At 39.4% G+C, this 16,515-nt stretch overlaps 1 protein-coding gene and 1 non-coding gene across 2 annotated transcripts; both read right to left on the bottom strand.

Annotated features, from left to right (window-relative positions):
- Positions 1-8,100: 8,100 nt before the first annotated feature.
- LOC145080737 (small nucleolar RNA R71) lies at positions 8,101-8,207 on the bottom strand. Its single transcript, XR_013695325.1, has one exon. It is a non-coding gene; the product is annotated as a small nucleolar RNA R71 (small nucleolar RNA).
- A 7,538-nt stretch (positions 8,208-15,745) lies between these two features.
- On the bottom strand, positions 15,746-16,174 carry LOC145050975 (uncharacterized). The gene has a single exon (XM_078999139.1). It carries the CDS (start codon positions 16,172-16,174, stop codon positions 15,746-15,748), a length of 429 nt encoding a protein of 142 aa, XP_078855265.1.
- Positions 16,175-16,515: the final 341 nt, after the last annotated feature.

The raw sequence follows: 16,515 nt of genomic DNA, 5'->3' as shown, positions 1-16,515 counted from the left end.
GAAGCAGAAGCTGGAAGAAGAATTTGGTGACAAATTCAAATCATCTGTCGATGTGCCAAGAGTCTATCTTCCTAATCAAGATGCTCCCGTAGTTCCACCTCCTACAAGAACAACCACAGTTGTCGATCGTTTTGACAAAGAACTAGTGCAGGCTCTAAATGTCGTGGCATTAAAACGTGCTAAACTAGCCAAGTTTGCTGAGAAGGGTCAATTTTTGTTCAAGAGGAGCTCGAATCAGAATGCTCCCGGGGATCAACCAAACATCACATTTACGGATCTTGGATAAAATCGCTTTAGAGACGTTTATAGTGATAGGTCTGGGATCATCTCATGGGGATTCCATGACCCTATGAAAATGTGGATTGTAAGAAGGAAGAGTGCAAATACCGAATCGTATAAAGATGCTCACGACTTCCACTCTTGGACCAAGGTTGATCTTACGGAATTGTCTAAGGCTCCTTTTTCAAATCCATCAAATGAACCCAAGGCGACACAGTTCAAGTTATTTTTGGAAGGTCAAGTGGCAAAGGGCTTTCCCTCAATGAAGACTACAGAGTCTCTCATCAAGGTATACCCTTCGTATTTGAGGTCCTCATTTTCTCTTTTTAATAAATTGATTTGATCTCGGAGAAATTTAATAGTAGTTTCACAAGATGGAGTACATGAAACTTCATTTACCGGAATTGATGCGGAACTCATTTTTTTATTATAATTTTATATATATATATATATATATATATATATATATATATATATTATTTTTTTTAATTGTCCTTGACTTAAAAAACCAAGAAAGTCAACTTTCAAATTCAAATTTAAAAGTCAAACTTAAAAGTCAAACCGAAAGGCTAAATTTGAAAATTTAAAAGTTAAACGAAAAAGTCAAAGTTTAAAGTCAAGGGTCAAACTTTAAAAGTTAAAGACAAAATTTAAGGTCAAAAGTCAAAATTAAAAGTCAAAATTAAAAACTAAAATTTTTGGTTGAAAATGTAATTTAAAATTAAAATAAAATTGATTTTGGGCTAAAAATGTCAAATTGGCGAAATTTGGTGCGCAGATACGACATTTGAATTAGGAAGCGAAGGAGTTTATCATCCAGCAAGCTAGAGGAGTTGGTTAAGGCGCTTGGTGAGTTGTGAGGACACCCGGGTTCGATCCCCGTCACCTCCAAAAATCCAATTCTTTTTTAATGGAAGCTGTTGTGCGAGGTTGTTGAGTGCGAAGACTGCTGCGAAGCTTGCTGAATCAGATGCGAGACCGAGGACGAGGCTGCAAGCGATCGAGACCAAAAACGTGCGTGAACCGAAAACGTGACCGAAAACCTCGGACCGAACACGTATTTTCGGACCGAAACCTGCGACCGAAAACTCCTTGGAAATCGCTGGTTACGACGAAAAACAGCGTTTTTTTGCTCCTTTTTGCTCCAAAACTCGATCAAAAACTCGTTTTTATGAAACACGCGAAGAACAAACCCCCCTTATTTTGCCGAGATCTATCCAAAAACTCAAAAATCTCTTCAAAATAAGATCAAATAAACTCCAGATCTGAAAAAATTGATTGATACAACCAAGCTTTGATATCACTTGTAAGTCCCCAAATCTGCTTGTGTATCAATCAGATCCAATTGATGGTGCGGAATCCCAATCAATTGGATGATGTCAGATTAAAATAGAAGAGAAGGAGAAGAAGAAGAAGATGAATCTATGATGTATTCAAAGATATGAGTGATACTCCATACACATTAGATTCTCTCAAACACACTCTTCTTCTTTCTTGTTTCTCTCTTTACAATATGCTCTCCTTCTCCCTTAACTCTCCTCTAGGCCACCCCCTCCTCACCCTATATATATATATATATATATATATATATATATATATATATATATATATACAAACTCAAGGCCCAAACCCAATGCTAGACCGAAAACACATGGGTTTTGGTCCAAGCTACAAATAATCTAATACTATTTTCGGCCCAAATAATAAATACAATAAATTCTTACAAAAGCAAAGTATAAACCATATTTATAGACCCAACAAAATCCGGTTGAGAATGTCAGTCAGGAAAGGAGTTCAGTTGGATCATTAGGTCGTGTGTGTATGCTGGCTTTGGAAAGTGCTGTAAGATTGCGGGTTAGCCATAAGCATTCACTAGCAACCAGTTAGTATGGAAGGTGTTGTAATACTGCGGGTTAGCCGTAGCATTCACCAATGGTCAGATAGTATGAGAAATGGGGTAAGACTGTGGGGTAGCCCGTAGAATTAGTTAGCAGATAGCGTAGAAGTGTTGTAAGACTATGGGTTGGCCCGTAGCAGTCACTAGTTGGCAGAAAGAGTAGAAATGTTGAAATATTGCGGGGTGTCCCGTAACATTTGTTAGTTAACCATTGGTACATGGGTGTAGTAAGATTGTGGGGTGGCCCGTAGCGTCCTTTAGTGTAACATCCCAAGTTCAGGAGTGCAGGTTCAGGGTTCGAAGTGAAAATGTGGATAGTCAACTCGGCGAGTCCATGGGGGGACTCGACGAGTAGGGTCGCGATTCTGGTCGCGTGTTAAGTGGCTAACTCGGCGAGTTGGTGCTAGGTGGAGAAAACCCTAATCCCAGGAATTTAGCCCTATATAAAGAACATAATACCCTCTCCCCAGCCTCTTTGCTCTTCCTTGAAGTCCAAAAACCCTAATTTTCATGTGTGAGAGAATTAGAGAGCATATGGATCTCGAAGGAGTGTTTGTTGAAGAAATCTTTGAAGATTAAGAGGCTTGGAGCAAGGGGCTTTGCAAGGTTTTGGCTTATTCTTTTGTTGGAGTCTTCTTTGGAGGTAAGGATTCGTTGCTTGAGTTGTTATCCATCTAGATCTATTATTTGTGGGCTTTTTGGGAATTTATCTAATGCTATCTTGAGTTTGGAGGTTGGATCTGAGGTTGCTACCTCAGATCTAGAGTAGTGATGATCCAAAAGAGCATAAAGTCCCTGTTCAAGAGCTGTTGGTGAAGCCTTTTAGTCCCAAACCTTAGCCAAGAGTGTATTATGCTTAGATCTCCTTGGATTCACGTAAAGTTTGCCACTTTACGTGATGGATGGCTTGTATAAGAGTAGATCGATGGATTTGAGACCCTGCATGGCTTGGAAAGCCTCTGTATGGATTTGAGACCCTGCATGGCTTGGAAAGCCTCTGTCAGCGGGTTGACTCGGCGAGTAGAGTCAGTCAGGAGGGTTGACTTTGACTTTGAATTTGACCAAGAGTTGACCAGTTGACTTCCAGGGGTATTTTGGTAATTATGGGTACTTATTGAGTTTAATCTTTTGGTATTATCGGTGGTGGAGTTCATGTCGGAGGTTGGAGCAGCATGATCTTATCTTTTCGGTCAGCAGTTGCGAGGTGAGTTATCCTCACTATATCAACAGGGTCTAAGGCACCAAGGCTGGCCCTTTATCGGATTGTAATCCGGGTATCGTTGTTATGTTATTGCTTTTCTATGTTTGCATCCTGGTAGTTAGGATGGTATATGTTAGAGACCTGGTTAAGGTCGGTATCCTGGTATATAAGATGATGCTATGCTAGTGACCGGTTACGTCGGTATATTGGTTAGGATGATGTTATGTTATGTGATCTGCTAGATCGGTTTGATTGGATGCGTATTGTTATATGATTGTATGTTTATGTGCACATGGTTGTTGGACTAGGTTTGGGTTGAGGCGGGTCCTGCTTTGTGCTGTAGGCCAATATACACAGGGCGGACCAGACGTGCCGAGGCTCGGAGAGTGGACCAGGCCGACTGAAGGCCCGGTGCGGGCGGACCAGTCATACTGTAGACTCAGAGAGTGGACCAGGTGGATTGAAGGCCCGGTGCGGGCGGACCAATCACACTGTATACTCGTTGTATATGGCTAGACTCAGAGGGTGGACCAGGTGGACTGTAGGCCGGTGCGGCGGACCAGTCACACAGTAGACCCGAAGTGCATGACTGTTCTGTGTTCTGTTATGATATGACATGTTATGCGTATGGTATATGTGGTTGGTATTTTGGGGTTATCTCACTAAGCTTTCGGGATTAAAGTTGTGGTTTAAATGTTTTCAGGTTCTTCAGGAGACCGTGGCAAGGAAAAGGCGTAATCGTACCGCTCCTCATGTTTATGTTTTATGATATGGTTCGGGGGAATACTCTGATAATAAAAGTGTTGAAAACCTTTTTGTAATAACTTTATGAATGTGGATTGTTTTGAAAGGTTTGAAATTGGTTGAAATTTTTAGAGTGTTACATTTAGCTAGTCGTTGGTATATCGGTATAGTAAGACTGCGGGGTGGCCCGTAGTATCCACTAGTGGTCAGTTAGTATGGGAGCATAAGACTGCGGGGTGGCCATATCATTCGTTGGTCCCTATTCGGCAGTGAGAATGTGGCAAATGCATGATTCACTCATGGCTCTCTTCATATGGTTCCAGATAGGTTGGGGCAGCAGCACGGATGTTAGTAGGCCACAATATGATTGGACTCGAAAGTGGTAGATCATTGGAGACCAGGTGTGATGTAAGACTACAGTAGTCATGGTAGCATTCAGCTTTTGTAGTAGATTCGCTGGCAATGAGTTGTCAGACAGTACGATCGGGAGGAACAGCAGGAATGCTGGAACCATGAGTGGCAATGAGGATATAGTAGTTTTCGATAGCCGAAGCTTTCTTCGGAAGTCGCTGGGAGCGATTGAAAGATTGTGCTTGGGTTCAGTAGCCGGGGGGTGTCCGGTACCCCAAGTAATGACATATCAGTTGGGAACAAGGTAGTCTCAGTTCATACAGGAAGCAGATAAGAGACAACAAGACCTCCGGACAGGAGTAGTGGTAAAGGGATTCAAGCGTGGATTGTTAGTTGACCAAGAGGTGCTAAGTCACTCACAGCAGGATTAAATAATCTCAGAGTATGAGATTTGACTCTGCTGCGCAGCTCTTGTATGAGTGTAACCGTAGCAGGGATGAATCTTTTACTCGAAGGATTATTTGATCCATTCGCTGAGTTGGGAATTCAGCACCTGGACATAGTAAGTGGAATCGTTCCGTGAGTAATGACGAAATGACCGTCATTAGGAGTGGCCGAGATTGCAGTTTGGTAGAAGATTTATTCTTTACAGAGATAGGAAAGGTTGTTGTGAATGTACAGTTGCCGTGGGAAGGCCATGGACTGTGCAGGGTAAAGCTTGAACCCTTTGAATGTCAAGTGCAGGTACTCGGGGAGTACCGAAAGGATTATCGGTTGGGTAAGAGCGATGTACCCATGATTGATGGTGATTAGGGTATTATTAAGATTTTACCCCAAAGGATTTGATTTTCGCTTAGGAAGACCGGACGGAAGTCCAATGGAAGCGGTCCTTTGAGGAATGGACCAAGCAGATGAAATGTGCATCGTATGGGAATGTTGTGTGTGGTTGCGGGGTAGTGGCAGTAGGGGATTTCGAGGACGAAGTCTAGTTTAAGTGGGGGAGAATTATAACACCCAGAGTTCAGAAGACCAAGAAAGGAAGGAAAAGCCCTAAATTAAGAAGAACTCATCAAGTCTAAGGAGATACTCACCGAGTAGGAGCAGATTTTGGGTCGCGGGTTAGGTGACCTACTAGATGAGTTGGAGGACCAACTCGACGAGTTGGTCTGGGTTTGGGAAACCCTAAATTTGAGCTTTTTTGCCCTATTTAAGAACCTTATTCTCCTCCCATTAGCCTCATTTCCATCCTTCACTGCCCAAACCCTAATCCACGAAACCTTAGTGCCTTTCATGAGCTTGTGAGCCATTTATGGGTGTCCTTGAGTGCTTTGAGGCTTGAAGAAGAAGGAGAACTTTGGGGATTCAAGAGAGGGATTGTAGATCCAGAAACAACACCCCATCTTCATCAATTTCTGGTAATCAAGTTTCCATCTTGACCTTTAACTTGATAGATCTATTATTTGTCACCTTATGAGGGTTTTTGGTCCAAGTATCTTAGCATGTGACAATAGTTGGAACTTTCGGGGGCTTGAAGAAAAGAAGAATGAAAAAACACCCAAAAGACGTACTCACGACGTGAACAGTTCATGGTTCACGACGTGAGTAGAGAGTTTTAGAAGATAAGCATCTGGGTGAAGGAATTCCTTCCGAACACGATTATCTCGAGTTCACGACGTGAGACTTAAATTCTCACAATGTGAATGGGAAATTTCAGGATATTATAAATACCTTTGCCCATTACGATTTGGGAGACTTTTGGCTGAAGGAAGAGGTTCCAAGAGGCGATTTACAGCGGAAGTAAGGTTTTGAAAAAAAGGGTTTTCAACACCAAAAGAGTAAAAGTCCATAATTAGTTTACTTGTTTGATACTTATGAACATGTTTTCTTATTTGAGTTGTGTTTATGTGTTAGTTGCTATTATGAGCAGCTGGATCTAGCTACTCTTGTCTAGCTAGATGGAGCTTCTAACTTATGAATAGCATAATTTTATATGGATTAATTTAGTTGGTGATTTGCTTGCGTTTGATTTATTGTTACCTAGCATGCTTATGTTGTTGCTTTAGTTGCTTAAATTCATGTTATGTGTAGCTTAGTGTCCATTAAGTACATGAACTTCATAACCTAGTAATTTAGTGAAAATTGGATTGCTAGAGCTAGGATTAACCAAAATCTTAGTTAGTAATTGATGTAATTAATTTTGCTGTGCTAGAGAACATAAATTATGACCATAATTGTGTTTGCATGATAAATCTTACATAGCATATTCATAAACATAATTGGTTATGTGTTTAACTGTGTGTGACCATACATAGTTATACATGAATTAATTAACTATTGGTAAATTTAGACCTAAATTAATAATATAATAACAACCAACTTAATAATCCATAATTATTAGCCAGGCATAAGGACAAAGTGGATTCGAACTAGATAAGAGTGTTGTTAGTTATTGATCGAATTTGAGTCAAGTTGGTCTGAGCTTGCAAAATCAGATAAAAACCCCTTTTAGCTTGTTAATATTTAGATTAATTTAGTAGTAAGTAGATTAATTAATAACACCGTTCCCTATGATCGACACCCGACTTACCCAAGCTATATTGTAATCTGACTAGGTACACTGCCTATGAGTGCATAATTAGTCTAAGTTTGTTAGGTTATAAATATTGAAATTAGTGGGTACTTCCGTGCACATCAAGTTTTTGGCGCCGTTGTCGGGGAACAGATTAGTTTGTTTGCTTTCAATTAATCGAACCTTTTTGTAGGTTAAAACTTGCAAGAAGTTACTTTTCTGTTTTAATTTTTTTTTCTGCATTACAGGACTCACGACGTGAATCTTATAGATTCACAACGTGAGAACTGAAGTCATTAGTTTTGTTTATTTCAGTTTGTTTTTCTTAGTTCAGTTTTACGTTTTATCTTTTAGTCTTATTTCAGGAGTTCAGGACTAGAGGTTCTAACACACCTTTGGTACCACCACTTGAAGATCCCGAGTCTACACTTCACAAAAAGAAGGATAAGAGCGTGAAAGAGGATCAAACACCAAAGAAGACACCTTTACAAGAATTCAAATCAGTGTTCTCAAAGAAGTCAGGGAAGAAAACGGAGGAGTCAAGTTCATCTTCAAAGAACAAGAGCAAGCTTGAACACTTAGATCAAATACCCGTCCAAGTTGAGTACGCATACGATACTGAGCCTGAATTTGAATTACATACAAGTGAACCCGAGAACGAGCTGGAGAACGAAATGGCGAACATTGATGAGATGGCCATAGGGGACTACACGAAGCGCATTCGAGATGATGTGGGGCCGGGTTTAGTACATCCTATGATTCCTGCCAATGCCACATTTAAGTTGAAGGGACATATCCTTACTGCACTTAAGGATATCCCATTTTACGGGAAGGATCACGAGGATGTTTTCAAACACTTAGACGAGGTGAACGATATTGCGGATTATTTTAATACTCCCAATATCCCAAGGGAGACAGCTTTGCTAAGGATGCTACCAGTCACTTTTAAGGGAGCAGCAAAAAGACTGGTTGAAGGCACTCCCGCCTGGTACAATCACCACATGGGCTCAATTGCGTGAGAGGTTTCTAGATCGGTTTTGGCCACCCTCCAAAATCTCTAAACTCAAGAAGGCAATTGCCAACTTTGAGCAAAATCCGAGGGAGTCATTATACGAGGCTTGGGAATGCTACAAGGGGTTGTTAAGGAATTGTCCTCAACATGACCTCAATATTCAGCAAGAGATGTCGATATTTTATGATGGGATGAATGTCATGACTAGACAACTCCTTGATTCGCAAGGACCACTAATGAAGAAGATCCCAAATCAGGCCAAGGAGCTGATTGAATAGCTTTCAAGGCACTCTCGGGAGTATCACAACCTAGGGCGTGATGGAATAAAAGGAATTAGAGCTACAAAAACTAAAGAGATGGCTGCTGTGATGGCAATGCTTAGCACTATGGATAGGAGGTTGACTCAATTGGACTAATCAATTCATGCAATCCGAGTTGGTTGCGAGAAATGTAGTGGCCCACACTTGACAAAGGATTGCAATATGGATGAATATGGAAACAAGAAAGCTCAAGTATGCTACTCAAGTGGGGACAAGTATGATAAAGATTGGAGAAAACCGAAGAAAGAGTGGCTGCCTTACGAATAATACAAGAAGCAAAAAGAAGAGAAATTTAGGCAAACTGGCCGGGGCTTCTACCAAAGAGAGCAACCACTAGTTGATAAGAAATCAGAATTAGAGACCATGTTGATGAAATTCATGGAAGCTTCAGAAAAAAGACATGATGCTACTGACGCTGCAATGGAAGAACAAAGAACTATAATGAAGAATCATCATGCAATGATGATAGATCAGCAAGCATTAATAAAGAATCAGCAAGCCTCCATCAATAAACTTGAAGTACAACTTGGTCAACTTACCACTTTAGTTAATGAGAAGATGTTCCCGAAAGATTTTGAAAAGAAGACCCAATCTCACGTAATGGCCATAGGTATTGAAGAAGAGGCGATTTTTGAGTTCCTAGAAGCCTTAGAAGTGGAGCCAGAGCAGCCCGATCCAAAGCCAAAAAAGCCGAAGCTCGAAATTGAAGAATCTGATGGAATACCCAGTTCACGTCGTTAGCCCGCTATGCTCACGTCGTGGGCTCGGTTTGAACAGAAGAAATCTGTATCTGTTCCAGCTTTTAAACCACCTTTTCCATTCCCTTCTAGAGCTAATCTCAGTCCACCGGAGAGAGAACATCTGGAGTTTATCAAGCAATTAAAGGGTATTCCTATCAATACTCCTTTTATTGATTCACTTGCAAAAGTTCCAGAATATGCTAAGTTCCTACAAGACTTGTTAGACACTCATCAGCAATTAAAGAATTATTATAAGGTGATTCTAAGTGAGCAAAGCTCAAAAACTGTGTTGGGAGAAATACCTAAGAAGATGGGGTATCCTGGATGACTCGCTCTTCCATGTGAGTTTGGGAATAATATGAAGGTTTATGCTTTAGCCGATTCTGGAGCTAGCATAAATTTGATGCCTTATTCGTTTTTATCAAAAATTAAATATTCAGAAGTTGAAGGCTACAAAGATGACTATTCACATGGCGAACCGTTTAGTGACACAGCCCCGGGGCATTGTGGAATATATTTGAGTGAAAATTGGGAAATTTGTTTTTCCAATAGACTTTGTGGTTTTGGATATGAAAGAAGATCCCAATGTTCCAATTATTCTTGGTCGCCCGTTACGTATCATTGTTGGAGCTCTGGTTGATCTAGGCGAGTCCAAGCTCTACTTGAGAGTTGGGAATGAGAAGGAAATTTTTGGAATAGAAGATGGTTTCCAAGGGAATCATGCTCAAGAAGAGGTTTTCAACATTGATGAAGAAAATGAACTTGAAGAATTAGAAAAGCTCATCGAAGAAGAAATCAAAACAATTCAACAAGTTAAAAGAACAAAACCAAGAGCATCTGTTCCATTTTTAGTTGAAGTCATTGCCTAGACGAATCCAACTTCTTGGGTAAGCAAGGAAGATGATGAGATGTCGAGTGATGAAGAGGAGGTTACTTCAAAAGTAACAAGTCCAGTGGTGAAAGAAGAGAAGGATACTTTGGAGCTTAAAGATGATGAAAAATTGAGGATTCAAGGGATCAAACGCAAGCTCAATGGAGACGAAGTTAAAGCTAAAAAGGAAAATTCTAAAAAGGCGTATATTCGTCGAGTACAAGCTTACAAGAGGCGTTTCAAGGAGCAAAAGATCCTAGTGGTGGACTCTTCAGATGATTCAACGTAGGAGGCATGGAGTCCAGCTCAAGACTCCTAAAAAAGAAGTGCTTCTAGGGAGGCAACCTGAGTTTGGTTTGCATTTTCTTTCTTTTTCTTTTTAGTTTTTAGCATATTTTTAGTTCTTAGGAAGTCGATCATGTCATCTGAATTATTATCTGTATAATAAATTACCAAGTAAGGAGTCAGTAAAATCAAGTGGTAAAACTTATTAAATATCTTACAAAATTAAATTTGGAGAAATTAATAAATTTCATGATCAGACGTACTTCACGACGTGAACCATTACGGGTTCACGACGTGAATTCGGATGGCATATGGAGATGATTATTTGATATGTTAATCATTTTTTGTAAGCCTGCCCACTTTCAGTAATGACCCAATATATGCCTTAGCCCACTTCCTACTTAAATGGCCCAATTTTAGAGTCCAGACAAAACTCACAACATGAACCATTCTGGATTCACGAAATGAGTTGTAAATTACTCGGGACGACAGATTAAGGGATAAGGAATCAGTTTGACCTACCACTTTTTTTATTCCTCACGAAGTGAAAGCGAAAATTGGTCCCCTCCTTTCGATATTGGCCGACAACCATTCTGTTTTCCTTTTTGCTTACGTAATACTTCAATCTAAGGTAATGATTCTTAAGTACTAAGTTTAATTCTGATCTAATAGTTGAACTTAGGTTTAGGGTTTGTTAGTTAGTTGAAATGTATAAAATATGCCCTAGGATTCGTGAATTAGCCTTGGAATGTAGATGATTTATGGTCGAAAGTAACATAGGAGTAAACCCCCAACATTTTATTGGCCTATTTGTACAAGAACAAAATAGAATGTGACATCGATGACGAACTCATGACGTGAAAATCTATAAACTCACGTCGTGAGTTCTATACTGGACGATTTTCTGTTTCTTTTCTTTCTAAACTTGTGGGTTGTTTCTTTTGGCTGCGTTTGCTGTTTGTTTTTGTAGAAATAGGTCCTAGAAGGGAGGCACCTCTTCGAGTTGCGGGTTTACACCCGTTTTACAATTTTCCCACAACGATGTCCTAAGAAATCTTGACCCGATGGAACAACAAATTAGGGTGGCTCTACAACCGAGAGATTGCAGTTGCTCTGATAATCAATTGGACGCGGTTGAGGGACATCGGGCTCGTGGAAAGGCTGTCCTCGTTTTTGACAAAAATATTTATTGGAGATGGATATTCGTTCACTTGCTCGGGATGGCTCAACCTTTTTCGGATCCAAGAGCGGGTGTATAAGGAATTTTGTGTTGAGTTTTTCTCAACAACGACATTCCAGGAGACTGTCCTAGACCCACATTGGCAACAAGCTTTGGTATTCCGGTTAGGGGGTGAGTATCGGGAATGCAGTCTCGTTGAATTCGCTTGGAGGGTTGGAATATATGATCGACAAGAGGCAATGACTCCCGAATTTGGTATGTTCCTGAGTGAGGCAACTAGAGGGTACACGAATGGTGTCACTAGATATGCTTTCTGGCATAATATTGCATCCGAGATTTTTAATTCCGGAGTGTCTCTCGAGAGTAGTATTCGGTCCCCTATGCACCACTTACTCCACCGTTTCATCACATTCTCCATCAATCATAGGAGGCATGGAGATAAAGTAACAAAGAAAAATATATTCTTCTTATGGTGTATCTTGCAGCCCGGAGTGTGTTGCAACATTCCTTGTTTTTTGGCACGTTTTCTGGCTTGGTCTGCAGCTAGTTCTTGCCCGGGGAGCCTTATTTGTGGAGGGCAATTTATTACGCGTTTGGCCCGATCGTATCGTTTGCTTGTCCCTGATATTACTCGTTCCATGACTTGTGTGGATGAGCATGAGTTTGGCATGGGGTATTTGGAGACCATGCGGGCTGTCAGAAACTTTGGGTCGCATTGGGGAATAGTACCTTCAGATGATGAGGGTAATGAGGGTGATGGGCAGCCTGATACACAACCAGAACAATAACCACAACCACGGCCTAGGAGAAGAAACGTGGGAGGAAGAGGAGAGAGAGGGCAACCAATGCATCCACCTGCACCCATGGTAGGATCACACATTGGGAATGATATGGCTGGGTAATGTGACCAGTTATCATTGAGCATCAACTGGATTGGGGGTACCATGGAGAATGTGGTTCGACACCTTGGGGTGGAGCAGCCGCCTCATTTGGGGTATCATTACCCAATTTGCCTGAGGTGGACGGAGTATCGAGGACATGGAGGAGATGGGGGGGGGGGGGGACTAGTGGAACAAACGAGTAGGATGAAGATGATTGATCATTTAGTTTTATTTTGTTTATTTTAGACTTGTTTGGTTTGTTTTTATTTTGATTTTAAATTTGATTGGATTGTAAGACTTTAAGATATTATGTTACTTTTTTCTTCTTTGGTTGTTAACTTTCAGCTTGCTAAGGAGTCTTGGGGAAGGAGTAAGGTCGATTCAAGAGTTGTGTTCGTTTAGGCGAGTGTTGTTCAAGTTTAGAAGTTGAAAGTCGAAACCCACAATTGGAAATAAGTGTGAGGTGAGTCGAGAGAGAGGTTATAGTAAGAAGAGTCGTCAAAATACACTGAATTTAGAAGGGTCTTAATTCGTTAAGATGTTGAGTGGAGTATATGTATTTACAAGGAAGAAGGCAGTTTTAATTCTGGTTTACCCAGAATTCACGTCGTGACCCTATAATTCTCACGTCTTGAACAAAGTTACAAGGAAATTCAGAATGCGCGATTTAGTGACTTCACGTCGTGAGCCTGAACTGATTCACGTCGTGACTTGTGAATTTCCACCATATTCATTTCATTTCGTTCTTCTTCATTACATGGAAATACTACCATTCCTTATGACACTTTTGTGACAATTCGATGGGCTATTTTCTTTAATATACAATATGGCGTATGATTTCCACATTGTCTACATAATTTGGAGGCTTGCACCATTCTTTTTGAAGATTGAAGTTTTTATTGATGGCGGGTTTCGCAAGTTCAAGTCCAAGTTCTTATTTTAAAAAGGTCCATATTCGAGATGCACATTTTTCCACACTTTTGAAGATGATAACGCCACTATCCCAGGGGAGTCTGTTCGTTTTTCTCCCTTCTCGTAATTTTTATATTATTTTAAGCATACAATGAGGGCATTGTATGAAATAAGTGTGGGGTACGGGGTAGAAAAAGTAATTGCTAGATTACTTGGTAAATTTTAAAATTTTATTAATTGGATCTAGTAGTAATAACTTGAACTGTACTTGTTAGTGGAATGATCCGATAAGATCTCAAATGTTTAGTTGAGCCGATATACGTTATAATGCATTTGTGGCCTCCCTTATTTTAGTGAAATCATGGAACAAAAACATAACCCCACTTAGTTTGAGGAATGCAATATGTTTAGCAGCCCAAACCTGAAATGTATCCAGGAAAGATATGTCTTAACCAATAAAGGTTGAAGTTAAGCGCCCCTGCTTAAGCATGTAGGGTTTGAGGAAAAAAGAAAAAAAAGTGAGTTATACATGTAAAAAAAAAGAGAAATTACTGAAAAGTAAAAATTCTTGACGAATTTTGTAGCTATCAAAGTATGAAGATCAAAGATCAAAAATTCTGGAGAAATTCAAAAAATTTGAAGATGCCAAAAATCATGAAAGAAGTGAATTCAATGAAGTTAAAGAATAAACATTAAAGAAAAGAAGAATTCAAGAGCTCTAAGTTGTGGTATCTTCTAAAAAGTTGTAATTCTCTAGTTTATGTATGATTGGGTAGCTTTACAAAAATATCCTGAGGTTAGAAAGCTTTCTGAGGATGGATTCGAAAGGTTGCATAAAATGAGCATTGTTCGAAAGAAGTGGGTAATTGTTTATGAAGATTGTGTGTATTTAAAGTATGGGGGGTCATTTAGGAAAAAAATAGACACAAATGCATGCGTTGAGGTCTTGGCATAATGGCTGAGTTGGAATAGGATTGTTCTATGTAATGCTAGTGATGAAGGTTTAAGTTTAAATAAGTAGATTTGCTTGAGGGCAAGAAAAGCCTAAGTGTGGGGTATTTTGATATTTCCATATTTATACATAGTTTTAGGCAATATTGATCTACATTTTATTAAATATTTTGGTTATTTGCACATAATTATGGTACTTATAAGGATAAATTGTTATGTGCAGCCAAATAGAAGTATTTTCATAGAAAGGGACCAGAAGTGACAATAGTTGGAACTTTGGGGGGCTTGAAGAAAAGAAGAACGAAAAAACACACAAAAGACGTACTCACGACGTGAACAGTTCATGGTTCACGACGTGAGTAGAGAGTTTTAGAAGATAAGCATCCAGGTGAAGGAATCCTTTCTGAACACGATTATCTCGAGTTCACGACATGAGACTTAAATTCTCACAACGTGAACGGGAAATTTCAAGATATTATAAATTCCTTTTCCCATTACGATTTGGGAGACTTTTGGCTGAAGGAAGAGGTTCCAGGAAGCGACTTACAGCGGAAGTAAGGTTCTGAAAAAAGGGTTTTCAACACCAAAAGAGTAAAAGCCCATAATTAGTTTACTTGTTTGATACTTATGAACATGTTTTCTTATTTGAGTTGTGTTTAAATGTTAGTTTCTATTATGAGTAGCTGGATCTAGCTACTCTTATCTAGCTCGATGAAGCTTCTAACTTATGAATATCATAATTTTATATGGATTTATTTAGTTGGTGAATTGCTTGTGTTTGATTTATTGTTACCTAGCATGCTTATATTGTTGCTTTAGTTGCTTAAATTCATGTTATGTGTAGCTTAGTGACCATTAAATGCATGAACTTGATAACCAGTAATTTAGTGAACATTGAAATGCTAGAGCTAGGATCAACCAAAATCTTAGTTAGTAATTGAAGTAATTAATTATGTTGTGCTAGAGAGCATAGATTATGACCATAATTGTGTTTGCATGATAAATCTTACATAGCATATTCATAAACATAATTGGTTATGTGTTTAATTATGTGTGACCATACATTGTTATACATGAATTAATTAACTATTGGTAAATTTAGACCTAAATTACTAATATAATAACAACCAACTTAATAATCCATAATTATTAGCTAGCCATAAGGACGAAGTGGATTCGAACTAGATAAGAGTGTTTTTAATTATTGATTGAATTTGAGTCAAGTTAGTATGATCTTGCAAAATCAGATAAAAACTCCTTTTAGCTTGTTAATAATTAGATTAATTTAGTAGTAAATAGATTAATTGATAACACCGTTCCCTGTGATCGACACCCGAGTTACCCACGCTATACTGTAATCTGACTAGGTACACTGCCTACAAGTGCATAGTTAGTCTAAGTTTGTTAGGTTATAAATATTAAAATTAGTGGGTACTTCCATGCACATCAAAAGAAGTTGCCAAATAAAACGAAACCAAACAAACGCCCGGGTTGCCTCTCGGTAAGCTGCCCGTTTTTACTGTCGTTGGCTCGACATTGTTACCTGGTTTCCTCAATTGCGGTAAGTCGGGACCTTGACTACCTCCACTTCTTCATTTGTAACTTGAAACCCTTCGTAAAATGGTTTGAGACGATGACCACTTACCTTAAAAATCTTTCCTGTTTGTTCACTCTTATTTTCTATAGCACCATGATGAAACACGTTAGTAACAACAAAAGGTCCTACCCAACGAGACCTCAATTTACCGGAAATAAGTTTGAAACGAGAGTGATATAAGAGTACCTTTTGATCGGTAGTGAATACCTTTCGCGAGATCATCTTGTCGTGAAACGCCTTCGTCTTCTCCTTATAGATTGCTTCGTTCTCGTAAGCATCATTTTTGATTTCTTCCAACTCTTGGATATCCAATCTTCTTTTCTTACCAGCTTCATCCTTACTCATGTTCAACTTTTTTACATCCCAATATGCTCGATGCTCCATTTCAATTGGTAGTCGACAAGGTTTGCCAAAAACAATTCTATATGGTGACATACCGATAGAAGTTTTGTATGCTGTCCGGTGAGCCCATGATGCATCATCCAGTCGAATACTCTAATCTTTCTTGATCGGATTGATGATTTTCTCTATAATTCCCTTAATCTGCCTGTTTGAAGCTCCAGCCTGCCTGTTTGTTTGCGGGTGATACGCTGTGGATTCCCGATGTGTGACACCATATTTCTTGAGGATTGCTTCGAGGGTGCGGTTGCAGAAATGTGTGCCCCGATCACTAATAATGGCTTTTAGTGTCCCAAACCTAGCAAATATATTTGTCTTGACAAAAT

This window comes from Lactuca serriola, chromosome 1 (assembly GCF_051521515.1).
Source record: "Lactuca serriola cultivar US96UC23 chromosome 1, Lser_US96UC23_V15, whole genome shotgun sequence".
In the NCBI taxonomy this organism is placed as follows: domain Eukaryota; kingdom Viridiplantae; phylum Streptophyta; class Magnoliopsida; order Asterales; family Asteraceae; genus Lactuca; species Lactuca serriola.
The sequence above is the reverse complement of the archived record's forward strand: the minus strand, read 5'-3'. Positions and strand labels throughout refer to the sequence as shown.